Raw genomic sequence first — 27,000 nt, 5'->3', positions numbered from 1 at the left:
TACTTCCTCCCCACAATTAAATAGTCTGCCAACATTCAATGTTTGGGTTGACGAATAAACAATGAACCAGTGTCATACCAGCAACCAAAAAGAAAACAGCCTAGCATGAGTTGCCATCTTCAGGAGTAAAAGAAAGGGCGGGTGGCGGGCAGAAGAGCAAAACTTAAGCACATTTCATTCATCTCTTCTACATTCCATTGAGTTGAGAGGGAGACCAAAACTATCCAAGTGTGGTAAGGGATGTTTGTTCAGCGTAAAGAGACCATCCTTTTAGTTTGCCACTATCCTTTTTTCTCCTCTCTAAATTCCATTTTCCCTCAATATTTTTTCACTTTTCCTCATTTATGGATAAGCTAAAACAACAAAAGATTATTTAGTTAGAAAAGACACATTCACAACTTCTGACAAACAGAAGTGCACACTTTAGAAACTCGTGACCCAAATTCTGAGATGCCAGAGATGTTCCAGTTAATATACAATTAAGTAATTCCATTAAATAGAAACACATTACATTTGGCGGTTGTCTAATAGTACTTTGATCAACAACCTGAACCCATAGTTTGGGGTGGATACATTTCTCAAATGCTGTCCTCACTACCCCTCTTCCACTCTCCATAAACTACAGTTAATCCAGAGCTCTGCAGCCAGAGTCCCTTCCTGTCCCATCTTATCTTCGCCAGCCACATATGCAGCCCACCCTTACTACTCACACTACTTCCTGCTCATCATCACTCCACCGTCTGGGGTCGTCCTTCAGTTACTAAGCCCCTGTTCTTCGGAACTGCCTTGCAAAACCCTTCCTCCCTCTCCCCTCCAAAGACCAAATCTCCAACTAAGCTTTCGGTTCCCCCTCCTCCTCGCTCCTGTTCAGCATTAAAGCGCTCCAACTTATTCTGTGATAGCTACTAACAAAAGCAAGTTGTAGTAACCAGACAAAAAGAGTTCATATCTCTAGTACTGAATTAAATTGATTTCAGCGGGGGGGGGAAAAATGTACAAAAGGGGAGGGGGAGGGGGGGGGAAATTGCAGAGAATTCACCAGGTCCAAATAAATATCAACAGCATTTCATCATCAAAAATACAATCCCATTCGGCTGTCTGTGCGCAAAGGGGCAAATTTAAACTGTTGCACTTGAGCAGGTTTATCGGGGGATCAGCCGGGGCTGGGAGCGGGTGACAGGAGGCTTCTGGGGGGGATTGTAGTCTCCGCTCCGCAATCAGACAGCAAGAATCGCCGGGAAAGAACTACAACTCCCGCAATCGGGCGCGGCGGCGGCGGGCGGCGGCGGCCCTCCCCCTCCCGCGGCCTAACCGCTCCTTCTCACCTGCTCCACTGAAGTTACCGTCACCACATCTTCGTCTTTAAATTTTTCTTTGAAGTGGTCCTTGTGGCAGCATCTCAACGGCTCGCTTCTCTCCGCCATGGTGACCGGAGCACGATACAGGAGATTATCTGTCGCCGGGCCAGAACCCCCCTCCTCTCCTCTCCTCCCCCCCCACCACCACCACCACCGCAGCTCAAGCTCGGCTCAACATCACTCCCAGTGACCGGCAACTGAACCTCGGGACGGACAAACCTTTCACGACTCGTACGCAAACGCGCTTGTGCGTCTCCTGTGGCTGGACGGTGACATTTCGCCTTCGGTCCTTCTTTTGACTGCTGTCAACGATTTCACAACACCAAGTTGCAGTCCAACAAATTTATTTTAAATCCCACAAGCTTTCGGAGGCTTCCTCCTTCCTCAGGTGAATGGTCTTCTTTTGACTGCTGTGTCCCTGCAGCCTGTGGGTGACCTGTTTCGTCTTTTGAGTGTGCAGTTGAGGACAGTCTTGCTGCTGATTAATGACTCAGAATGAGTTCTAAAATTGATATAGAATTTATTATATGGGATTTGAAAGTTAATTGCTTCTCCTCCTCCCCCCCCCCCCCCCCAGGATTATCTTCAGCATTTGGTTATATTCCTGTTTATCTAAGCCGTATTGTAAATGTGCCCTCATTCCCCATGAGGTTGCTGTTTTTAAATCAATCTTCTTCAGTCATACATCCCTCTCCTCTGATTCTGTTTCTTCCCCACTCCACTATCACAGGCTGATCACTGTGTCTCTTCTGAAATTCTTTCCTCAAACTTTATTTGCCTTCCTTTCTCTTTCCCTGCCTGCAAAAGACTCCAAACACCCATCTCGTCAACTATGCCTTCCTTGCTCCTCCCCTCAAATTTCTCTCTCTTGCTTCTGGGTATTCGCCTCTCCACCTTGTTAAACACACTGCATTTTTTTGTATGCAGAACGCACTACTTATGCAAGCTGTTGTTCCTGTTTTCCAACATATTTTTTTTTAATGTATTTTAATACTAGGCCTGCCCCCTTAACTTTTCGATGCCTGCGTCCTCCGCCTCATCTCCAGGACAGCTGCAGTGTTAACTAAATGAGAAAAAAAACTGCAAATGCTGGAAATCTGAAACAACAACAGAAAATGCTTGAAACACCCAGCATCTGCCAAATGCATCTTGTCACTGTTGCACACCCATCTGGGAAACAAGGTGAGGCTCCAGTTGGGCAGCAACACAATGCAGCCAAATCATATTTTTAACTTCGATTTGTTTAATCACAATGTTTACGCTGAAGGGTTCTCAAAATTCCCACATTTTTCATATCATCAACGAGGATATGACCTTTTAGACTTTTATGGCAGAGGACCCAACTGCTGGGTTAAAAATGGATCCCTGCAGACATGCCTGGGCTTGTTGGGACAGTGTGGATTGTTCCTGAAAACCAGACAATGAGAGTAGCCCTTTAAAACAATCAACCCAGAGAAAGACTTCAGCTTACACGAAACTAAAGCCCATCAAAACCTTGCATAAATCAATCAATGCAATTATGCAAACCCATCAAAACAATGGCTTTCAGTTCAAGCCTAGTTATGGGGACAGGAAACCAACAATCACCGGAAGAAGCCCACCATAATCAGACAAAGAACTAACCTTGTTTTGGGAATCAGATAAGAAATTTGAAAAACAGTATAACTGGGGACCAGTTACAAAGCAAAGGAATTGGTTTTTGGAGCAGGTTCTAAGCAGTTCAGTTTCAAACAGCAGTTTTGAAGCAGCAACAAGGCAACCGCAGCCCTACACGAAGATCGTCCACCCACAACTGCGCCTTACCGTACCAACAGACTCTATCCAACTGAAGAACCTTCGCAGATTCCACAGACCAGGACCACGTGGGGACGGCAGGGCCCAGAGGACACAAAGAGCGTACCCCAAAACTGCAACCGGCTTACCTGGCTGGATTTCGAACTGTCAAGGAACCCTGGTTTGGTGAGCATGATTCCTGACCTCTCCTAGTTCAATTTAGTTAGGTTTTGGGGGTGGGACAAGGGTAAGGGGATTAGTAGGGTGATTTTCCCTCGTTATGCCGTGTGTTCCCCATTCTTAACTCAGTGTACTTTGTTGGTCTGCATAATCTCAGTGTTATCCTAATGTTATAAGTTCATTTGTGACTTCAATAAACCCAGTTTCTTTTCTTGTACCAAAACCAGTTGTCTGCTGCATTTTTTGTCACAACCCCCAAATAAGTCCAAGGTCTAGAACCCAGGGAGTGGGAGCGATTCGGACCGCTCAGTAGTCAGAGGTGAAGCTGACACACACCACCACCCCCTACAACGCTGCTGGGCAGATTCATCAACAAGAAGGGATTTTTTTAAGAAAACAGCTTGGTTCCTCACTTGCATTTTGGCCCCTGTTACAGTTCTGCCCCCCCCCCCCTCCAAATGCTATTCATTGCACTTAATCTTCATTAAGGTAAAATGAAACTAAAAAGGTGAAAACGTTTGAGAAAAAAACTTTGCGTATGTAAACGTGTGTGTAATTAAAAAGCTCTATTCTGCTATCATGAGCAGAGGAAATTCCATGAATATTTCTATTGGTCTCAGTGCACCATGCACTGCCTGCAGGCAGAAGAGGAGATAATCAACCTGTTTCCAAGTCTGTGGCCAATGATGGTATGAAATCACCTGCTGGAAAGTGGACAAGAGCAGTCTGGAGTAATGCTACCTTTCCACAGCAAAAAAAAACTTGCCCTCTGGCTGACACTTGTCCTAGGCAGCGCAGCTGAGATCAGGAACGCACCATGTGAGAGAACATATACAGTGTTAAGGCATTTGCACCACTGTAGTGCAGCAGACGACAACCTTGCAAGGTGCATTTCTGTTTTTCCCACATTCAATAAGAGAACGTAGAGTATCATTTATGTACAATATGATTTAACTTACACGATATAGCTAATAGCAGTTTATTTGAGTCTGAAACTCTGCTGTGAAAAAAAATGATGGAAGTTTAATTTTGCTAAATCTGTATGAAGGCAGTTCTGTCCAGATCTCAAAAATGACTGCTTGTTATCAAGATCTTTTATAATTGCCACCAAGAAATTTATTCTAATGTCCTAGAACCTCTAAAATACGTTGAGCAAATGAACTTTATTAAGACCTTCACTATTCGTAGGCAGTTTATCAGCTCAGTCCAAGAACCTCTGTTCAAATTTTTGTCTTGGATGTCACTTGAACTCAAGTGGGGTTAAGGTAGCCTTTTCTAAATAAACCAATAAGGAGACATGGGGTTGCCTCAGTGTCATCAAACAAAAACAAAACAAAAGTGCCCCCTTTTTAGAGGGGCACAACTAATAAAGAGCCAATCCATAAAAAACAAAGGAAACTTATAAAATTAAATAATATTATCGATGTCCACTAAGCACCAGCCCCTGCGGTGCCCACTGTTCACGGAAGGCTTCAAGCGTACCGGTGAACTCCACATGCTCCTTCTCCAGGGCCACCCAGGTGCAGACAAGACCGCGGAAGAGATGCCAAGGGTTACGGTGGCTTTCAGCATGGTTCCCAGATGCACTGCCTTTTCGTGGCAGAGAAATTCACCTGGAACAGGTGGGAGGGAAAGGAAATCAGCCCCACCTCCTGGTGGCTGATTGTGGAACAGCAGTGAGAGCAGGCCATTTCCCCTACTCTCAACCTCAAACATGAAAGACCAAAAGTGGTATAACGAAATAACAATTCAGAGAATCTAAATGGGATTTTAAAAAATCTCGAAAGTAAAATATATGTACTGTATTAAACGGGAGGTAGGTTTGTATTAGTGATATAGAGGAGCGCATAATGCAACAGACTATTTTAACTGTTTATATTATGAAGTATTTGTTTGACAGATTTTATTTGGGTTTTTTTCTGTGCCGTTCAGTCATCTTAGTAGTTTGGTGTTATTATGGTATGGAAATGCTACCAAAGCTCTCAAAGGGCTGGGAAAATACAATGAAATTAAACAGTTGTTTTTAAATATATACTGCAGAGACTTAGAACCACCTTTTAAAAAATGTTATGAGTTTTATTTTCACCAATTTCTTTTATTAGTTTCTAAAATAGAGGCATCAACTGAAAATTGCTGTGCATGGGGATAGAAAGCAGTAAAGAGATGATGCTGCAATACCCTCACGATTAGGATTGTCTGTCACTTCCAAAGTAACCCCATCTGATAGTTTCATTGCTACACTGACAGTTTTCCTGATCCTTACTGGATATAATATACTAATATAATCCTATGAAAGCACTTATTTTCATTCCTCTCTGTTGGTCTCCATTCAAGACATATAAGTGAGAGGGCAGCTAGGTGCCCTGCTCAAAAGCCTCTAAAGATGCTATTCTTTTAATTCCTCTTTCAAATTTTTATCTTCCCTTGAATGCCAGTGAGGAGTCAAGGCGTTTACTGGCATACAGTTCCACTAGTATTGGGCCAATGGGCCAAGAGAGCCTGAACTGCAGTTTCCTGCTCTCTGCTGTACCACAACCAATCACTAGGAGATAGGACCGATCCTGCTGACATTTGCTCTCTCTCCCTACCCACTCCAGATGAAATAGTGTGCTACCATGAAGTTCTGCCTCTATTCACCCAAGTGATGATTATTTATACGCAAGCCTAAACAGTGTCAGCAGGCTAAGTGACTGGAAGGGACGGGCATTACAACCAAGCCTGAAACTGTTCTCACCCGACGTCCACACACATGCACTTCCAGCTGCAGTCATTCAACAGTGATCAGGGTGAGCATAATGGTCAATTTTCCACTTCCCCAATTCGGAGATGCTGAAGCCAATTATCGCCACTGTCCCAGCTAAGATCAGCTAAATGACCACACACCATGGATCGAACATTTTTGCAGTATTACCCTGGGCCTGTGGAGCTCTCTCAGCTGAGTAAAAGGTTACAGGTTCAAACATTTCATCCCAAACATTTTTTCTAAATTTACAACATTTCCAACAGTCTTGGCAGTGACACACTGTTGCTCACCAACTGCTGAATAAATTCCTTTTTATACTCTCCCGTAAATTATGCCACAGTGCTAATCTCCAGTGATGGCTTCACAAAAACTTCTCACAATCTTTACGCAGTGCCAGTTCAGCAACTTGGAACTGTAACTTGCCCATATAGTTTAATGAGATTACAGCAACATAGAAAGAAAGAACTTGTATTTATATAGCGCCTTTTGTGACCTCAGGACATCCCAAAGCGCTTTACAGCTAATGCAGTACCATTGAAGTGCAGTCACTGATATAATGTAGGGAAACGCGGCAGACGATTTGCTTACAGCAAGGTCCTACAAATAGCAATAAGATAATTACCTGAAATTCTATTTTGGTTGAGGGATAAATATTGGCCAGGACTTCAGGGAGAATTCCTCTGCTCTTCTTCAAATAGTGCCATGGAATCTTTTACGTCCATCTGAGAGGGCACGCTGGGCCTTGGTTTAAGGTCTCATCTGAAAGACAGCACCTCCGACACTGCAGCACTCCCTCAGTACTGCACTGGTATCACTGGTAGGAATTTAAGGACGTAACTTAATCTCAGGATGTCCAGAAACTACAAGCTTTACTTTTGTGGTTTGTGACTTAATTTGAACTCAACAATTAAGTTTCAATCTTGTTATTATCTCTTAGCCTTCTCTGATGGTGCGTAGCCTATGAAGTGCAGCCAATGGAGGGAGACTGTAACTTGCCTATATAGTTGCCTATATATAATCTGGAGTCAGCTGAACTCTTGTAAGCATGTTATTATTTTCTGAATAAAAAATAGTGCACAACTGGGGTCTAAAGTCAGCTGCAGTTGTGTCACAAACTTCCAGGAGGGGGCACTTGAATCAGCACAAATCATTGTGGTCAAGCTCACTATGAATATATTAACAGCATTTTTTTACACTGTCTACCATATATAAGTGCAATAAAAAATAAACTGGAGACATTTTTTTTCCTGTAATATGTTTATTTTCTCCTCATATTTTCCCTCTTAATCTGCAAATACACAGTGGAGATGCTCCCAGCTCTCTCTAATGCTGCTTTTCAACCATCTGCAATGAAATGCATGAGAGCTTTTGTAGTTGACTCCCCAAGAATTTCATCTCCTTCCCCATGGGTTATCAGTTGGCCACCCCTTGTTGCAGCTGAGAGTGGAAACTTACCATGTTAGGAATGCACCGATTTACCAAGTATTGCTTCTTAGGAGTGTGATTCATATGTTTTGGTCAAGAAGGACAGCCTATTTTAAAATATATCACTCTTACAAAAATGATTATAGTTCATCATATATAAACAGGTTTGTAAGCTGCATCACTTCTACTGATCATAAATGATCTAGCGAGGTCAGGATTGGATTTGGCTGGAAGTTCCACCATTGATTAGGCTGCCACATTCACTCATGAAAAATGGTTACTCAGGCAAGATATTGTTACCATGACTGATATCAGTGGAACTGTATCCCGACATGAATCAGCACCTTGAAAAGAGAAGAGAATTCAAAGAAGAAAACTGGGGAAAAAATAAAATTGGTTCTAATAGTGACACTTTCTATATACCAAAATAAAACTATACGAATATATTTTTCATTCATCCACATGTACTTTCCTTGTCTAATCACATGCACTTTCCTTGTAAAGTTACAAATTCATTCATTAGTAAAGTTTCACACTTTATTAATCTTTGACTGGCATTGATCATGATTAATTAATAAGGGCTAAAGATGCTAATTAACATGATCATGAAAACTCAAGCAGGCAGCTGTGAATTAACTCCCGCATTGGTAAATTCTTCATAGACTATGTCAGAGGAAGAAAGAACTTGCATTTATATAGCACCTTAGGATGTTCCAAAGTACTTCACAGTCAGTTAATTGCTTTTGAAGTGTAGGCGCTGTTGTTACATAGGCAAACACAGCAGCCAGTTTACACACAGCAAGTTCCCACAAACAACAAATGAGATAAGTGATCAGATAATTTGTTTTTGGTGATGGTGGTGGTTGAAGAACTCCCCTGCTCGTCTTCAAATAGTGTCATGGGTTGCATCCACCTGAACAGACAGAAAAGGCCTCAGTTTAACATCTTAACAACAACTTGCATTTATATAGCACCACTAATGTAGTGAAACGTCCCAAGGCGCTTCACAGGAGCGGAATCAGATCAAACAAAAATGTTTTCATCCAGAACTAGACTTTTAAAAAATATTGTGGGTAAGGAAACCTTGAAACATTTTTATATTTGGCAATTCTTTAGGTCAGATCATGAATTTTGTTTACAATTTTGTTGTCAACAGAAGGGAGCTGGTCTTAGCATTGTAAATGTGGGAAGCAATTGCACTAACGCCACTGTTGCAAAAATATACCATTTACACTAAATTTTGTTTAACTTGTATAGCCTTAGTACTAGAAACAGCATACATGGGGCTAATTGTGGTTTTCTGAGAGCTAGGTCCTGCATTGCACAGAAAATGCACACTATGTTTTGGCAGTCAGAGATAAATTCATTTGCATTGGAGTGGTGGTCCCTGAAACAAAGGTGGTCTTCACAAGTGTGAATTGATAATGCTGAGTACAAGGGAAGGTTCAAGGTGTCAATTGGATTGCCATTGCTTTCAATAGCAAACATCTTCTGCCATTGTTAAAGATTGACTACGTTCAATATTGATAAATGGCTGTTTAATCTAATATAATTATGAGAGAATCTGTTGCTTACCGCTATTGTTCAGGATAACTGCAGGGTTAGTCCCATGCCAACTGGACATAGGTCAAAGGTTAGGCTCCAGCCTGGGGTCATAACCTAGATTGATAGCTCTTTCTGTGACCTTTGAGAAGAGGACAGAGAAATTGATTGGCTGGAGACCTCTTTGAATGGTGGCTTGGGATCAAAGTTCTCATATTAGAGAATTGAGCCAGTTTTAGTCAGCAGCCAATGTCTGAACTTTATAGCCAATAGCTGCAAGGCTGTGTGTTTTAAATGTTCCAAAGCCAGCCTGCAGGTTACCTGAACAAGATTTCAAACAGTCACCTGTTCTACAAGGCATGAAGTGAGTCTATATTTAAAGTCTATGTTTAAAGTGAAAACAACATTTATTATTTTTATTTGTAGACAGTATTTGTAGAGTATAGATTTATGGACAAATGTATATTTGATGGTGTTATACGGTTTATTGCTCATTCACCTGCCTTATTTGTAATTAAAACAAGATTTGCTAAGAGTGTATATTCAGTCAATCTTTCAAATAGAGGAGAATCAGGTGACAGCACATAATACATTCCAGCAGCTGGTCTCCAGAAGGCCAGAAAATTGGCTTTACGTGATGTGCACATTTACTGGACTTTTTCATTACTTTTGTTCAAGGGCCATAATTGCAAGTAGTGTTTTGCTCAGCGCTGTTTTTAGGGATGTTCCTGAGAATGCAGCAATGCTGCATGCAGGGTGATAAGACATGGGTCTGCCTCTCTTCTACCCCTGCTGGTGAGGGTTAAAGGGTGATACTGGCCCAATAGAATGTTATAATATTGTGACTTCCTACCTAATTATTGCTGTATGTTCCTCTCCCATTTCTTTTGCACAGTAGCTGAGTTAGGTCGATGAAGAATACATACTGATTTGTTAGGGTTCACGTTATCAACCCTTTGCTGCAAACTTAAACTCCCTATGTGCAATGCTACAGGAAAGCAATGAGTAATCTATTAAAAGTCTTGCATATGGCATATGCTTCCTGTCCACATTAACCTTACTCACATGTTACGATTTTTGAGTCACACTTTTATTGTCAATATTTATAATGGGGAAAACCCTATGTCAACATATCAACATTTTCTAATGGGAAAATTCTATGTTAACATTTTGTGTCACACTTTGTTGCTGAACCATTTGAATCAGTCAAAATGGTTGTTAGAGAAAAGAAATCAGCCACCATTTTTTCTCAGTAATTGAAATTCTAATGCCCAAAATAAACTTTTCAAGGAAGTCAGAAATTACATATTTCACATTAACATTTTGTGCCTTTCAATGCCTTCCTTAGAATATTTACTTCAAAGCCCAAAAAGAGATGAAGAGAATTTCCAATCACATTTGTGCATTCAGAATGTCCCAGACTCACGTTGTGTATTGTGAACATATGCAATGTTCAGAATTTTCTAGTGTACACCAGCATGAATTGATGTACAAGGTGTATCCCATATCATGTGAAGATCTATGAGTTGCTTTGCTTTTTCCAAAAGACCAGAGATTGAATTCTCAAAGCTTTATTTCAAGGAAGTCTCACATTTAAAATATTAACAACTACTCCTTCTCTATTACGAACTGCTCACACAGAGACAACAACAAGCAGCACCTATGGTTTTTTTGTTGACATTATTTATTGAAAATGTATTTCTCTTTCTCCTTGGAAAGGCTGAAAAGGATCTCATCTTGTTTTTCAAAGTGGCTTAAACCCAGTAGGAAGATGAATCAGCTTCCTCATGATTGGCTGTTGGCCATGTCAGTCATGGCAAGCTGTTTCCCTCTTTATTTTGTTGAAAATTTAGTTAAAAAATCTTTCTCCTCTGGCCCAGTTTTTGGGGCTTTTTAATGTAAAAACTTGGAAACTGCATAAACAATGAACTCTTGAGTGGGTTACGAGGTAATTTTTGTTTGTTTATGGAAACTAAATATTTGTTAAAAACTGGAAGTTGGCAAATTCACTTGTAACACTCTAGGGGGAATAGCTTTGACTTTGTGCAATAGTGTAAGATGGGTATCGGGAATCGGCAGCCCATTTTAAATCTCTCCCGAGTTCCATTTCCATTGAAGCCCAGAATGTTAAGATGAGGCCCGAGGCCTAATTTCAGGCTGACCACAGGCCTCTCAGTTCGGGCACATGCTGCTTGTTGGGCCCAGACTAATTTCTACCCCTGTAAGTCAAAACATCATAAGATATTAATGGCTCTAATAGATTTCTGAAGCATGCTGAAAAGAAAACCATCCACTTAGCTTTAACAATTTAAGTATTGGACTCTTCTAGTAGGGATTTAGGTTAGATTCACTGCCTGAATAAATTTGAATTTAGCTGCTTACAATGAGGTGGTATGGAACAATTTTCAGCCAGGCCAACTGATGCAGCACCTTGCAGTTTTTTCAAGTACTAGAATGCAGTCTCCTGGTTATCGATTTGATATATTGTCAGTGTCAATCCATGGCCTAGGCCTATTCCAGTCCCTCCCCTCACTGAAAAGACAGTGAGCTGATGTAAACGCAGCAAAAAATAAAATGGGAAAGAAATGCTTAAAAACCGCACAAAATAAGGCCGCAGCACAAATTTAATTATTGTGTTTGTACTGTGTGTGTAAACTAGAGGGACAAAATTCTGGTTTGGTCCACTTGGCTAAGATAGACTGTGAGAGAGTTCGTCAGAGACTAATGACTGTCCAACAGTGCCCTGGCATGGGTTCCTTTGGCGCAAAGTAACACTTAAAATTAATTGAATGAGCAAGTAAATATAAATTGTAAACCTATCAAATGTTTTCATGTATGTGAAATGAGTTGCTGGTGAAATCTAGTTCATCGCACAAGACTACCTTTAGTTTGGCCCTTAAATGCAAGTCTCTTCAGAGAGGCTGCAAGATAGCTGGGTGTGGAATATGAAAATTTGTCATATTGGTGCAGTAGGTGTGCTCTTCTGAGATTTGAATTGTGATGCACTGTTGGGGCAGAGTTTATAAAGCTTTATCTGCATTTAATTGTGCTTTACTAGACTTGAGAGTGCTTTGGATATCAACTGTGGAAAGTGCACATCCCCAGCATCCCTCATGCAAAATTAACCCAAAAAAGCATGGGGGGAGAATTGACCATAGGTATAGCATCAGAAACCACTTGAAACCTTTGCCAGTCCAGAAATACACCGGACTGGAGATCTGAATGGACTGTAGAAGCTCCAGGATTCTTGAAACACTTGACCATAGGATTTTAACGAACAAAGAACCACTGCACTACGTGGCTGGGATTTTAAGTTTAGTTTTGAAACCACATGGTTCCTTATTCATAATGTGGTAGATGTGTTCAGAATGAAGGTATTTTTGCACAGAGCTAAGTGCGATTACTCCTCTGCTGAATACCGTGAGTCATACTTTGTGTGTTCGTGCACAACATAAAAAAGAGAGCTCAGGAAATTAAAAATTAGGAGTCTGAGTGATGCTTCATACTGTGTGGGTGGCTGGCCGTTTTGTTGCAATTCATGCAAAGATTTCGTAATGTGTATTTTGAAGTGCCTAGCTTGTTCATTAAATTGCTTGTATTGCTCAGCCTGTCTGTGACAATATTCAGGTGCAGTATTAAAAAGATTTAGATGAGCACACCAGAGCAAAAAATAACTCTACAATTACATATTAAACCACTGGTTCTGTTAGAAAGCATTCGGAATGGATAACAAGCTGACTCGACCTGGAGCTGTGAACGTACCAAGCTGTTTGGAGCCCTTTCCTTGGAGCCAACAAAATGTACACCAAGTAGGAAAGAATAGGCCACATTTTAACAACAATTTCATTTTAAAGCCCACAATGACCCAAGCCTGATAGGCCCCTTCCTATTTAGGTGGAACTTTGATGTGCCTCTGATGTAGCTACATCCCCCAATGCACGTTGTTTGCACAACCATATTAACAACTGCAACATGTATGTACCATTTGTCAAAACTGTACATGTATATGTCTATGTATCCTTATTTCTGAATGAAATAACAAAGTGTGTGGTACATATTCCATCTAAGGCTCACTTTTGTCGCAATACCCCTGCTACAAGTATAAGTAACATTCAAAGTAGCTTCTGACTTTTTTCTTGTTATGTGAGATATGTTGATAGTGCGTACTTTAATGTAAGAAACAACATAATTCACCCATAAAAAGTGATTCCACAATCCCGTGCTCCCAGTTAGAAGCTGCGCTTGCAGGGAGAACAGATTGGAGATAGGTCTATGAATATGACTACATTGAATGCTACTTATATTTGCAGAAGGTCTGTGATAATGTGGTGCCGATTCACCGACTTGTGCTCCCTCCGAATATGGCTTCCACTGGGATTGTGGAATCATCCCTTTAATTACTACATTATAGTAATAATGATTCCAAATAAAGTTTTAAAAACTCAGCCACATAGAATGGCCTAAGGTGTCACAAGTTGGTTTCCCGATGTGCAGCATCATGGAATGGTAATTCTGTCCCCATAATTTTCCACATATTGAGGCTCCCATTGAAACCACAGGGAGATACATAGAGCAGAGGGCAGATGCTCTCCCATAGGTGGAATTTTAAAAATTATTATTAATTCTTGGGATGTGGGCTTCACTGGCAAGGCCGGCATTTATTGCCCATCTCCAGTGGTGGTGACGGTGGGCCTACTTTCTCGAACCACAAGCAGTTTGATATAACTGAATGGCTTGCTGGGCCAATTCAGAGGCCAGTTAAGAGTCAACCACGTTGTTGTGGGACTGGATTCACAAATAGGCCAGACCGAGTAAGGACAACAGGTTTCCTTCCCTAAAGGACAAAGGAATAGAAAACTAGGCAGTGAGTTAACATGAGTGCCTGCTTCGGATTAACACTGACAGAGGCTTACAGCTTGAGCTCACTGCATGTGACTGAAGAGCGAGGTCACAGAACTACAGTTACAAGCAAAAGTGGATTCCTTAATTTTGAAGGAAAATGTGTCCAGTTTGGACAGAGAATAGCAATGAGTAAGGTTGACATGCTAATGGGATGGAGTTCCCTTGTTTCTTGTCCAGTCTCAAAATAGACACGTCAATGTCCAGAATATAGAATGGTGATTTGCAATGGTGCTATTCATCTGATGTAATGAGGTGATTAGCATTAGGGATACATTTAGATTGTATTTCTTTACAATTTAGCAAACTTCTTTTCAAATTCATTTCTGTACTTTGTACATTTTTGCTTTCCTGTGTGTACAAAAATATGATTATGGACTCATAGGAAAGATAAAGGAAAATCAGCATAATGCACAGAAAATGAAAGATGACCTCAAAAAGCAGAGGATTTCACAAAAATGTGTGTATTGGTGGAGTTCCCAGAAGACATTGAGGAGTTCATACCTATGCTTTTTTGTCAGAATTTATTTTTTAATATAAAAATCTTAAGGACATCAAACTGCCAGGCTCCCAAGACACTTAAGAACAACTTCTTGCATGCATTCCTCAAAGGAAATTTACTTGTGTCAGTGGTAAGAAGAAAGGATGAACTTCGATAGGGATCAACTGAGCTTTGGACCTGGCTCAATGTTCATCTAAATAAAAGTTGATAATATTCCTCTCACCCAGCAAGATTCACAGGTGAATATAATAATCAGACAATTTACTGGAATGTCTCCTCCCAACATTTTTATTTTCAGGTATTGTGAGCTGATGTAGACTATCAACCAAATTCCATAAGAAAGCACACTATAGTGAAATGTTCAGGAGAGGAAAAAAAGCTCTTTGCTTTCCCTTATACTGAGTCATGGAATCATAGAATGGTAACAGCACAGAAGGAGGCTATTTGGCCCACTGAGCCCGTGCCGGCTCTTTAGAGCAATCCAGTTAGTCCCATTCCCCTGCTCGATCCCCATAGCCCTGCAAATTTTTTCCCTTCAAGTATTTATCCACTTCCTTTCTGGAAACAACGATTCAATCTGCTTCCACCACCCTTTCAGGCAGTGCATTCCAGATTATAACTATTCCCTCCATAAAAAAGTTTTTCCTCATGTCACCTTTGGTGCCAGTCACCTTAAATCTGTGTCGTCTGGTTCTTGACCCTTCTGCTAATGGGAACAGTTTCTCTTTACGTATTTTACCTAAACCCTTCATGATTTTGAACACCTAACAAATCTCCTCTCAACCTTCTCTGCTCTAAGGGGAACAACCCCAGTCTATCCAGGTAACTGAAGTCCCTCATCACTGGAACCATTCTAGTCAATCTTTTTTGCACCCTTTCTAAGGCCCTCACATCCTTCCTAAAGTGCGGTGCCCAGAATTGGACACAATACTCAAGTTGTGGCTGAACCAGTGTTGTATAAAGGTTCAACATAACTTACTTTGCTTGAGTTAATTTGTTTGAGTCAGATTGTTCAATGGATTCACAGCTAGCGACAAAACTTAACAGTCTTCCCATCATTCACAGAACTGATATGTTAATTTTCTGTCAAATTAACATTTATTTCAAAGCCAGATGACTTGCTCATCTATTCACCTGAATGCAAATTAGAATGTTAATCCTACAGGACCATATATTCTGGATGTCTGTCCGAAAAAAAAAAATCCAAGAACGTGTTTCATTAAATTAACTAATACACTCTCTGAGGGAAAAATGTAAAATAAATACATTTGCGCAGATTTAACTTTTCAGAAAAATGAAGTAAAAGAACAAACATCTTAACACTCTTCTGTGACAGTGGTCTGATGCTGACTGGTTTGAGGGCAAACATGAGTAAAACAGAGCTCCAGCTTATAGACAGTTTCCTAAAGTTTATGTTTTTCGACATGCAGAAAGTTCCATTGTTTTGTCGTGAAAAACAATTAGATTATCACCGGACAGTAGGAAGCCTGAATTATCTGCTTCTGCTGGAATTTCACACTTCAGTCACTGAGATGAAAAGAGAACATTTCACTGTAGCTCCTCCAGGCCATTTTATTTGTGCTTTTTTATTTATTTTATTGATGCAATTATAGTGCAATGGGCAACGGCAAATTTTCAATCTTTAGACAGCTAAAACAATACTTTTTCCTAGACTTGAGGGTAATACATGGATATTCCAACGTGTTGTGATGTAGTTGGGAAGGTCCATTATTCTCCACATAGTGAGTTCCAAATCTTGGCCAGGGGGCCTGGGGAGATGTACAGCGGATGTGATATGTTATCTCACTGTGAGCAAGGGAGGGTGAATCAGAAGGTTGGTCACCCAGGAATCTCTTGCTTTCCTCCCAAGGCAGGCTCAAAAGCAACATCAGCATAATCCCAGAATCTCATTGCTTCGTTGCCCTCTCAGCTGGGAATGGAGCATATTGCAGGAGGACTTAAGAGTCAAAAAATAAAATGAAAACCAGGGGAAAATAGGAATCAAAATACATTTGAAAAAGATTCTGCATGAATCAGATTCTACTTTTAAAATAATCAGTGAAAGATAATTTAATAACAGTGCCAAAAGTTGTTTGTAAATAACTAAGCAGTGAATATTTTGTTACATTTTAATGACACATCATTGTATGGTGACGGAAAACTGCCTGTAATGACAACTACAGCACTAATCTGTAACAGCTAAACACCTAGCTCATGAATCCATTTATAAAGCTCCGAATGCAGCTTTCAAGAGTTAGAGAACTCAGCCAGTAAAAACAAAAATAATCCTCAGGAAACTAATTAGCAACATTAATGAATATAGCAGATGCTAATTAAACTATTGTATTTTGTGAGAATTCCCCATCCACTACCACTGATGCACACAGCTCTTCTCAGTTTGGATTTTGTCCATATTACATTATCCCTGTGTGTCACTGACCTTGTGTGCAGTTTTCAAATGCTTGTGTTTTCTATTGTGTAATGTCTAAAATTTGGTTTCCTGTAAGCTACTTCTAGAACATTACAAGGTAGGAACAGAGATATTCTCAACATTAAGCTTTTTTCATGGTAACCATTGCTCGGAGATGGATGTTGAGAAGAGCAGGACTTCTGACCTCAGATTTTCTTTCCCTCCCTGTATGGAAGTGTCTGCCTTCCATTTTGTGTTATTTCCTGCTGACCTGGGCAAGACTGGAAAGTCTCATAAAAAGAATCATCCCACATGCAGACAGAGGTTAAGTCCTTTATGGTTTAAGGTATTAGTATTCACTGGTCTGCAAAGTGTATTCCACTGGCAAATCGAGGTGCATGATGGAAAATGGACTCAATTTCATTAAATGGGTAAGAATGGGTCAGTATAGCAGGAGTTGTATTACCGTCAGCTACAGGTTAAGTGTATTTGGCTATTTGTTTACTTTTCAATGCTGAAGGGATTCGCAAAATTTCACATGTTCCCCCCACCCCGAAGATTTATTGGAGTTATTAAAGAAACCCTGGTGTGACTGTTTTAAAAAATCCAAGGTCTCTCAAAATGGCTGCAGTCAGACACATGGCCGAGGACCGGAAGATTTGAAATTGCATTCTCAACAACTTGGCAGGTTTTCGTGTCTAGACAGGTTTCTTTAAACAATGCAGCTGCATTCTAGCCCTGAGGCAAGCTATCAACATGGCCGGCCAACACATCAAAATTCGAGCAGGAAGTGATCGCAGGACAAAAGGTGAACCATCAAGGCACATTCGGAACAATGGTAAAGCAGTTAGCATACAGATCGATACAGGAAACGGCCATAATGTAAATGGGCCAGAGATGGGGTCCTTTGTCTTACGTTTCGTGCTTAAATCAAACAATGAAGCAAGCTGATAAGGTATGAAAAAAACCTGTTACCAAGAGGGTATAACTGAAGCTGCCCAGTATATTTCTAGTAGTAGCTGCTCTCTTCGCCTCTTGGCCCTATCCTGTCTGTCTGCTAGCAACTAAGAAGGAAGCCATCCAGTAAACCTCGCAACCACATGTCGACGGCAGCAGCAGGCACAGGGGCCAGGCCTTTTCATCTGTTTTCACCGGTGAGCATTAATTTTCTGGCCGCCACAAGACAACCTAGCATAAGTGTAAGGTTGGGGGTTAAGGGATATTGCTAAACTTGTGATTTTAGAATTTTCCCTCGATGTGTCCGTTTCTTTCAACCCGATAAGTGTAAGACTGTATTACATCCATAGCGATTTCTTTATCTTCTGTATTATACTGTTTACCTTGTAGTTTTAGTTTTCTTATTAATAAACATTGGTTTTCCTTGTACCAATCCACTGGTCTGTTTGTCTGTCTTTGTTACCACTCGATAAGTCCTCAGCTCAGAATCAGGAAGGGGTAAGCGATTCGCAACCGCACTGCGGGCAGGGCAGCTCAGGAAAAACATAACTGGCTGACCTATTATAAGCCCGAGAAACAGTAAAAAAAGAAACCCCTTACAATGCAAATGAAATTTCAACTGAAATACCTATATTTTTTTCTTAATCTCCTCAGGTTTTTCATTTATTTTTAATTGTTTGATTTTTTAAAAATTCTTTTTGGAAAATGTCAACATTTCAAGCTGTTTTAAGCACAGTATTCCTGAAGGTCTAATTCTGCCTGAAAATCAATGGTACAGTGCCCTCCCTCCCTTTCATACTGCTTTGTTGTTGGATTCACCCATAAAGCAGGGTAGCAAGGAGAATTCACTGCCATCAAATTGGTCTAAACAATAATATTTGACACAGTCAGAAAATGTGCATTTGATGATTCTTAAAGCAGCATGGATCAAAATACATTTTTATTCACTCTTTGAAGTGAATAAATACATATATTTCGTAAAGTTATTGTACATTTTTGACACATGGCATAGTCAAGAGAATGCATTGGCACATCTATATAAGAACATAAGAAATAGGAGCAGGATTAGACCATACGGCCCCTTGAGCCTGCTCCGCCATTCAATCAGATCATGGCTGACCTTCAAACTCAGCTCCACTTTCCTTCCTGATCCCCATATCCCTTGATTCCCCTAGAGTCCAGAAATGTACTTATTTCAGCCTTGAATATACTCAACTACTCAGCATCCACAGCCCTCTGCGGTAGAGAAATCCAAAGATTCACTTCCCTCTAAGTGAAGAAATTCTTTCTCATCTCAGTCTTAAATGTCCGACTCCTCGTCCTGAGACTATGCCTTCTAGTTCTAGACTCTCCAGCCTGGGGAAACAATCTCTCAGCCTCTACCCTGTCAAGCCCCCTCAGAATCTTATATGTTTCAATGAGATCACCTCTCATTCTTCTAAACTCCAGAGAGTATAGGCCCATTCTGCTCAACCTCTCCTCATAGGACAACCCCCTTATCCCAGGAATTAATCTAGTGAACTTTCATTGCCCCACCTCTAAGGCAAGTATATCCTTCCTTAGATAAGGAGATCAAACCTACACGCAGTACTCCAGGTGAGGTCTAGTATTACACCATAGTTTGTGGGGTCAGGATAATTGATATGTCCCTGGGCCAGAATGATATCAAAGACGCTGCCTACCTGCAGGATTGGTCACTGCCGCTTTGTGGGGTGCTGTGGAGGATTTGTTAGTTTGTGGTCCTGTTCTGAGTTTGGAAGGTGGACGAGGTATGTTTCGTGGGTGTCAGAGTCATGTGTGCTGCTGGAAATAGACTCTAGCCTACCTGGTACCTCTCAGACTCCAGGCAGAGTCCATACATTACCTGCTCGGATTAGCATATGTCCCACAGATTTTTTACACATGTTTGTTGCGGGAAGGATTGTGCTTCGTCACTGTGGGGGGACGACGGGGGGGGTGGGTACATCTTTCATCTAGGGGTAACAGTTATTTTAGCCTACATGTTACAGTTAGGATCCTCTGTCTTGTAAGTGGATCCAGCAAGCATGGATCTGGGTCTGCTGATATTGGGAGACCCATCATGTTCTCCACTGATTCCTGGATGGCTTCCCAGAATGGAAAGAAAGAACTTGCATTTATATAGCACCTTTCACAACCTCAGGTCATCCCAAAGCACTTTACAGCAATGAAGTACTTTTGAAGTGTAGTCACTGTTGTAATGTCACAAACACATTTGCACACAGCAAAGTCCCACAAACAGCAATGAGATAAATGACCTGATAATTTGTTTCTCCTGATGTTGGTTGAGGGATAAATATCGGCCAGAATAAGTGAATGCTGAAATACAACCAGAATGTCTGTAATAATGTGCCCTTCTGGTCACACTCCCTCCAGCACTTATCCCCAGAGAGGAGGTGAAGCAACTGTAGGAACTGTATGCTTGATGTATTATTCCTTGCACATTCTGCTGCAGGTGGAAGCTGAGTGCATCTGCTTCCTCTCTCCATTCTTTCTCTGTTATCTGGAACCTAAATCCCATTAACAGATCATTTTTAAGCTTTCTCTGTCAAATATAGCAACATTTAGCTATAAACCCAACTCCGTCTACCCCAGCAATGTGCCTTACCTCCAACCTCAGAAAAGTATTGATTGCTACACAAGCGTGAATTTCCATTTCCCACACCAGCCAACTTGTCGCCTCGAAGTGAGATTGCCAAATTAGGTCAATTTTGTGCTTTGAGTCCATGCCCGAGAGGGACGGGATTGAAATTTCCCAGGCATTGTGGCCTAGAAATCAGATCACACTGCACTACAGGCGTAAAACTGGCGCCTAAGGGTCCAATATGGTGGGCGGGGTGCGTGCATTCATCTCTGCGCTGGCAGAGCAATGCCATGCACGCTGCGGTCAGTTTCTTCAGACACTTAGCAGTCAAACTAGCGGTCCTCAAGCGGGAGGATGCCACCTGATAGGTACATTTTAACTTTTTTACTTATCTTATTGTGGAGCCAGGAGGAGCAGGAGTGCCTTCCCCCCCCTCACCCCGACCTGCCAACCCCCTCCCGCATTCACCCGAGGCCCTTGGCCAGCATCCGAGCTGACCGAATTCACTCCCCCTCTGCGACTGGTGAGCTGCCTTTGGGTTAAGACTGATGCCCGCAGCTCACCGGTAATAAATTACCATGGTCCTGCCGCCAACCTCACCAGGACCACGGCCCAATTCGGGTGCAATCCAATTTCTAGGTCATTGTTACAATCCATACAATTTTCATCAAAATTACATTTTTCATCATGCTGGGCTGAATTCAAGCACAGACCACAGAAATGTAATAAAATGAATGAAAGGTGAAATTTGCCATGGCCTCTCCTTTCATTACTAAGGTAGGGACAAATACATTGGAGCTATGAGAGGGCAGATAGTTGACTGCGGCTGTTGGGAGAAATGCTGATTCAGGCACAGAACTGGAGTGTACCAGACAAAGAGAGAAATAGTACGGGTGAATTGGAAAACATTCCCCAGAGTGGCTTGAAATGCTTGCTAGCATATTTTTATCACAGAAGTACATGCCAAACTGCTTAGGATTCTACCACCCTCACAGTACTGATTTGAAACTGTTGGTTTATTTTACTGCTGTGCTTTTAAATTTTCTTTTGATGAATTTTGTATTTATCAAGTTGAGGTGTATTGCTGCCAAGAAGACAAGTTTACCACTCTTTCAAGTTTACCACTCTTTGCAGTAAGATTTAATGCGAAGCACTCCTGTGTCAAATAGTCCATGTCAGGGGAAGGTTTAAAGCACTCTTTGATCTACCTCAGCAATGTATCTTCAGCTTAACCTCAAACAAGCACCCGAGTTCCATTTCCCCCCGCAATTTACTCATATCTCATCTTAACGTGAAACAGGCAATTTAGTGCCAATTATAGAGACTTTTGTAAAGTTGACACCCACCCACTATGAACTATGCTGAAATTACAAAAAATCTGATTTCCTGTTTAACTTCCACAGCGGGTAGAACGAGACTTTAATCCCATCAGTGTGGGCTGGACTTATACCCACATCCCAAAGATGAAAGGACAGCATACAAATGTACCCATTCTCCACAGTATTTATTATATCGAGTGCAAGTGATCTGTTGTTGCGCAGATCCCTGAGAGACTGATACTATCAGTTCCTCCAGAACTTTATATACTTGAGCAGCATTTCACACTGCACATGGTACATGTGAAAATTTGCAGAATTTGTCGCAAATCCTATGCTCTAGAAAGATTCCATAAAATGCCTCACAGTTACAATTCACTGTGAAAATGTTACTATACACTTGTTATTAATTGTACAATTTTAGCAATTATTATTTAAGACCTCAGCATTATTGATGAAAAGTGAATGGCATTTCTTGGTAAGGTATCAAGAATAACCCCATTACTTTGATTATTTCACCCTTGCTGAAGAAACATTTGTTATATATAATGAGAGAGGTACGATATGTGAGCTCTCGCCTTTTGAGAACTCCATACCCTCTTTAAGGAGTTGTCTAATACGTCAGAATGACCAAGGCAAGGTGGTATAGCTTTAAGAAATCGTTGACCTTAATTACCTAATCAGAAATCACTCCCAGCCTGTAAGGATAAAAGGCAGGGAAATAGCTCAGTTAGAGAGGGGAGTTTGGTGATGAAGGAACTGAGAGTGAGTATGCTGGAAAATAATCCCTGGTACTGTTTTGTTCATTGCTGCACTCAAAGACAACTGCTGTGGGTGAATAAACCTGGCTTGTTTTAATGATTTAAGCTCTGGTCTGCATGTCCAATTGACCATTGGGTCCTGGGCTTGTTTCAACTTGTTACAATAAATAAAGTATTACATTGAATCATTTAGCAGGCTTTGTTTAAGTTTGCAAGTTAGAAAACACTCAGCCAGCCTGTTGCAATTCTCTTCCATTTCTAATTGAAAATAACTAACTAACCAACCTGTCACCCTTTTCAATAATTGGAAATTTTACAGGTGGTCAGGAATGTGTGAGGAGAGTTCCATTCATGTGATTGAGTACAGCTGGCTGGAACTCTGCTATCTCCCATTCTAGTATTGCAAATGGGCAGTGTTACATACTATTAATAAAAATTCATCTGTTGCTGCTCCCCCAATAGATACAGCCTTGTTGGAACTAATCCATACAGATCAGGAAGATCTCTGGTTTGTGTTGATTTCTCTGAGCTCAGCTGGGGTGACATTAGGGGTGCGACCATTGTCCTCAGTGCCTCAGGACTAGGGAGGGGAAAACCTAACTGGAGCTCCCACTGCAGTCAGTGAAAAGTGCAAATGTGTGAACATCGGGTGAGGACAAGGTGGGGCTCACCTTTGAAAATCTCCACATTTGAATAGCCTGTAAGCGTTCACTGTCTGGGCTCACACATAAAGAATGGCCCCTTGGGTAAGGTTGTAAAGAGTAGTTAATACCCACAGAATTGTACCCTTGGATGATTCAACTCCTGGAGGAGAGAAGAGGAGGTGGGAATGTACCCATCACTGCACCACTTGGTTAGATACAGCTGGGGCATTATATTCTTCGCAGTCCAACTTCACCACGTCCCTCAGATTATAGTCCTCACAGTGGCAACTTTGACAACACTCAACTCTCTTTGGATTTTAAGTTATTTTGACACAACTTATTTAAATAAGGAGACCCTGGAAATATTCACAAAAAAATTGGTTTTAATTCTTTCCTGTATCTACACTGTAGCACTTATCTAAGCTGCCAGGATTTTGTTTGATTATCTTCTCCTGTGCTTTTTCTGCTCCATTCAATGGCTGCTTCCTGAAGATAATCTCAGACTGAACTCAGCCATTCGGCACTATTTTGATCTGAAATTCATATGGTCTGATGATCATATACCCAGTAAACATCCTCTGAATGTTATGTATGTATGCAAGTGTAATTCTCCTTCCATGCTACGAAAACACGGTAAAATTTTAATAATTTGTTGAAAGTTATACCATTGCCACATCACTGGTCTTTTCACTCAGCTCCTAGCCTATTAAAGTGTAAAGTGAGGTTTTCTTGCATTCAATCAACCCATTTAAATTCTGCCTTAAAAATGAAACCAGTTAATTTAATCAGATATCATTCATTCATTTATTTCCTCCCCGTCTCTCGAAAGTGCTGACTGATGTTAAATATCTCGATCAAGTGACAATTCTTCACGTGAGTCCAGAGAGGGTTGTCTGACTGTTTGACTTTGGAAGTCATCATCGTCCTCATCTGATGTTCACACATGCTCATTTTCCAACAGGAATCACTGGACAGTGAATGGAAATAGTGGCTGATTTTTCCCTCCCCTAGTCCAGAGATGCTGAGGCAAATTGTAGCACTGCCTTCCCCCTCCTCTTGCCCTGACTGGGATCTTCAGGTGAGTAGTCCAAGAACACATGAGCAAGGGAAATTAAAGAAAATACATTTAATAAATGAATCTGACCCTGAACAGAAAGAATTGAAGGCTGCTGCAATGCTATCCAAATATCAGCCAGTATTAGGCTTTCACTATCAGTTGCCTTATTAAGGAGAGAGGGACGAGAAAGGAGAAACAAGAGAAAGGAGAAACAATTAAGAAGGTTTCATTCCACAATTCCTGGCCAAATATGGCCTTTAATCAATGCACAGGTAAACAATTATTACCAAGGATAGTCCAGGCAAAAAAGTTATCATTGTCACGTGGTTCAAGAATTGAAGATTTGAAAGTCCCAGGTGGTCTATTTTAAACACATTGGGGGGCCAGGCAGGGCGGGGGGCGGGGGGCGGCGGGGGGGGGGGGGTAAATTCTTAAAAATGTGAAACCCGACTCCAACCCATTGCGAACGCACCTACTTCCAGTTTAACTGGGGCAGGTTGGGGTGTGGATGACTAACCCACTCTCGAGAGGCGGATTAGAAATTTAAATACATTACTAAGGCTGCATGCCTCAGATTTAGCAGCTATTTAGATTTAATGGCTGCGGGCTGGATTTCCCAGGGCTTGGGAAACCCAACAGCTAAAGGGAGGCAACAACTGCTGGATCCAGCAGGTAAGTGCTTTTCCAGTATTCTTGTTGGCCAGGAGAAGCAGGAGAACTTCCCCCCAGCCACCCAAGCAAACTTTCTGACGCAATTGGCCTCCCTCCTCGTGATTCGCCACCCTCCCCCTGCGATCTCCTGGCCAATGCCCCCCCCCCCCCCCCAATCCCCGGCGATCCGATACTGACCCGCGCTCATCCCCCCGCGATCTCCCCCCGCCCCCCCCCCCCAAACCGCGATCTCTCAACTCTCCTCCCCCGCAAACTCTCCATCCCTCCCTCTCTCCCTCCTCTCCGGTCCGGTCCCCGGCTCTAGTCTTCTACCCACAGGCCTTCCAGTCCGCCAGCCAGCCAGCCTCACCATCTGGCTGGCTGCCGAGCAGGAAATGGAGGAAAAATATTCAAATGAGACCCTGCTGTTAAATTCGGCAGGACCTCTGCGTTCCCCGCATTTCCTGGTTTCCCGGCCGTGAAAAGCCACTCCCACTTCCTCCCCTCCAGGGCCATTAATTAGCTGTATCACACAGTGTGAGTGCAACCTCATTGTTGGGGCACTGTAGAAAGAACTTGCCATCCTTTATAGCCCCTCTGGGTCAGACTGCCAAGTTCGTGCCATATTGTATGCAGTTTTGTGCAGTTAACTCATGCCCGATGGGGCTGATGCTGTCCAAATCAGTTTGAGACCCTTAAAGAACTGACTTTCATTCTTCTTAACAGGCCCCTATGGTTGATAATTAAATAATTTAGTATATCATCCAGTTGACATGAAGCCTTCCTTTAATACTCCAGACCATATAGCTTAACTAATCACATACTGTACTGTGAATAACCAATTTATACCTTTAAATTAGCATTATCAACACAATGATTATCTAAATCGAAATTTATTATGCATAACCAAATGGTTGCTTTGGTCACTTAAGATATTATTTAAGTTAAGTACTCATTCCATGTTTATTGTCAACAAAATTAATATTACAAAAGCCAGGCATTATTATAATAGTAATAGCATTAATTTTCTTTTAGAAAATAGTGTTATTTCAACTGAAAGTTGTAACTTCACAAACATTTTGCACCACTGGCTCTTACTACTGTTGTTCCTGCTTCTTGCTGAGCTGCATGTGACAATTTTAAAACCATCAGAAAATTTCATAAAACCATAATATCTTACTGAATGGCTTGTTTATTGTGCTTTTTGTCATTTAAAATGAAACTGATGATAAAGGAAATGAAAATTTCTGCCATTTATCTGCAATTTTTCCCCAAAGATTGAAAACCACTTCATAGCGTCAGTAATAAAAGTTGAAACATGTGTAATAACTGTTAATAAAAACAGTAAGATGGAGTCTTTTTTCCTGCAATAACTGTTTCTTTGTTTTAATTGGCTTCTTTCTGTCCTTCTCAGCCAGGTACAATTTTCCATTGCAGGCAACCTGCCTCCAGGTCTTTGCCTACATCATTCTTCAATTGGATACAAAAGTACGTGAGTGACTTGAATCACCTTCCATTTTCCTCTGTAAGGAAGCACCCCCTGCCTGTTTAGCACCTCACTGACACAATCTAGCTGAGGTTGGAAAATCACTGTAATAAATTGGATACGAGAGCCTGATCTTTAGTTGCTTCCAAGCCTTTATTCACAGAGATCCACACCCTAGATAAGCTTTCATATAAATGGATACAAGAGAGTCTCCAATTGATACTCACCACATGAATACAATTAACACTAATTGATAGAAATCATATGGATACAATTAATCTGTCTCTTTAAATAAAAAAAATTAAACTTTATGCATACAATACAAACAAAAATTTCAAAAATCAAAAACTTCCATACTCTGTACAAGTTATACTATTCAAAGCATTACATTGTGAGACGACCCTTCTCTCGGACCCCGAATAATTTCTTTGTATATGTACCTCTTTTAGTAAAACAATCTGACAGTTGATGGCTTGAATCCACCCATTTAATTTGAGAGATTTCCTTTCTCTCCAGCATTTGATTCAAGCCAGCAAGGTCAATTGTAATCTTTTATCACTCACATTTTTCATAGAGTGTACAGTATCCCAAAATGAACGATTGTCTACATAACATTCAATGGGTATACTATCTTCAGTACTCTCATTGTACAGGATGTCACTCAAAATATTTGCCAAATAGAATTCCATATCCG

General features: G+C 41.2%; 1 protein-coding gene and 2 long non-coding RNA genes across 3 annotated transcripts in view; 2 read left to right on the top strand and 1 right to left on the bottom strand.

Moving 5' to 3' along the window:
* The window catches only part of fntb (farnesyltransferase, CAAX box, subunit beta), a 74,652-nt gene extending 73,141 nt beyond the window's left edge, over positions 1-1,511 (bottom strand). Inside the window, exon 1 of the mRNA XM_067991323.1 lies at positions 1,326-1,511. Coding sequence (XP_067847424.1) covers positions 1,326-1,424 — 99 coding nt within the window. The 5' untranslated portion in view covers positions 1,425-1,511. The remainder of the gene's footprint in view (positions 1-1,325) is intronic.
* On the top strand, positions 1,277-3,534 carry LOC137326338 (uncharacterized). The gene is made up of 2 exons (XR_010964172.1): positions 1,277-1,746; positions 2,356-3,534. It is a non-coding gene; the product is annotated as an uncharacterized lncRNA (long non-coding RNA).
* Positions 3,535-24,079: 20,545 nt separating this feature from the next.
* Positions 24,080-26,438, top strand: LOC137326111 (uncharacterized). Its single transcript, XR_010964107.1, has 2 exons — positions 24,080-24,190; positions 26,235-26,438. It is a non-coding gene; the product is annotated as an uncharacterized lncRNA (long non-coding RNA).
* Positions 26,439-27,000: the final 562 nt, after the last annotated feature.

This window comes from Heptranchias perlo, chromosome 10 (genome assembly GCF_035084215.1).
Source record: "Heptranchias perlo isolate sHepPer1 chromosome 10, sHepPer1.hap1, whole genome shotgun sequence".
NCBI lineage: Eukaryota > Metazoa > Chordata > Chondrichthyes > Hexanchiformes > Hexanchidae > Heptranchias > Heptranchias perlo.
Note: the sequence above shows the minus strand (reverse complement) of the source record. Positions and strands in the feature narration are given on the sequence as shown.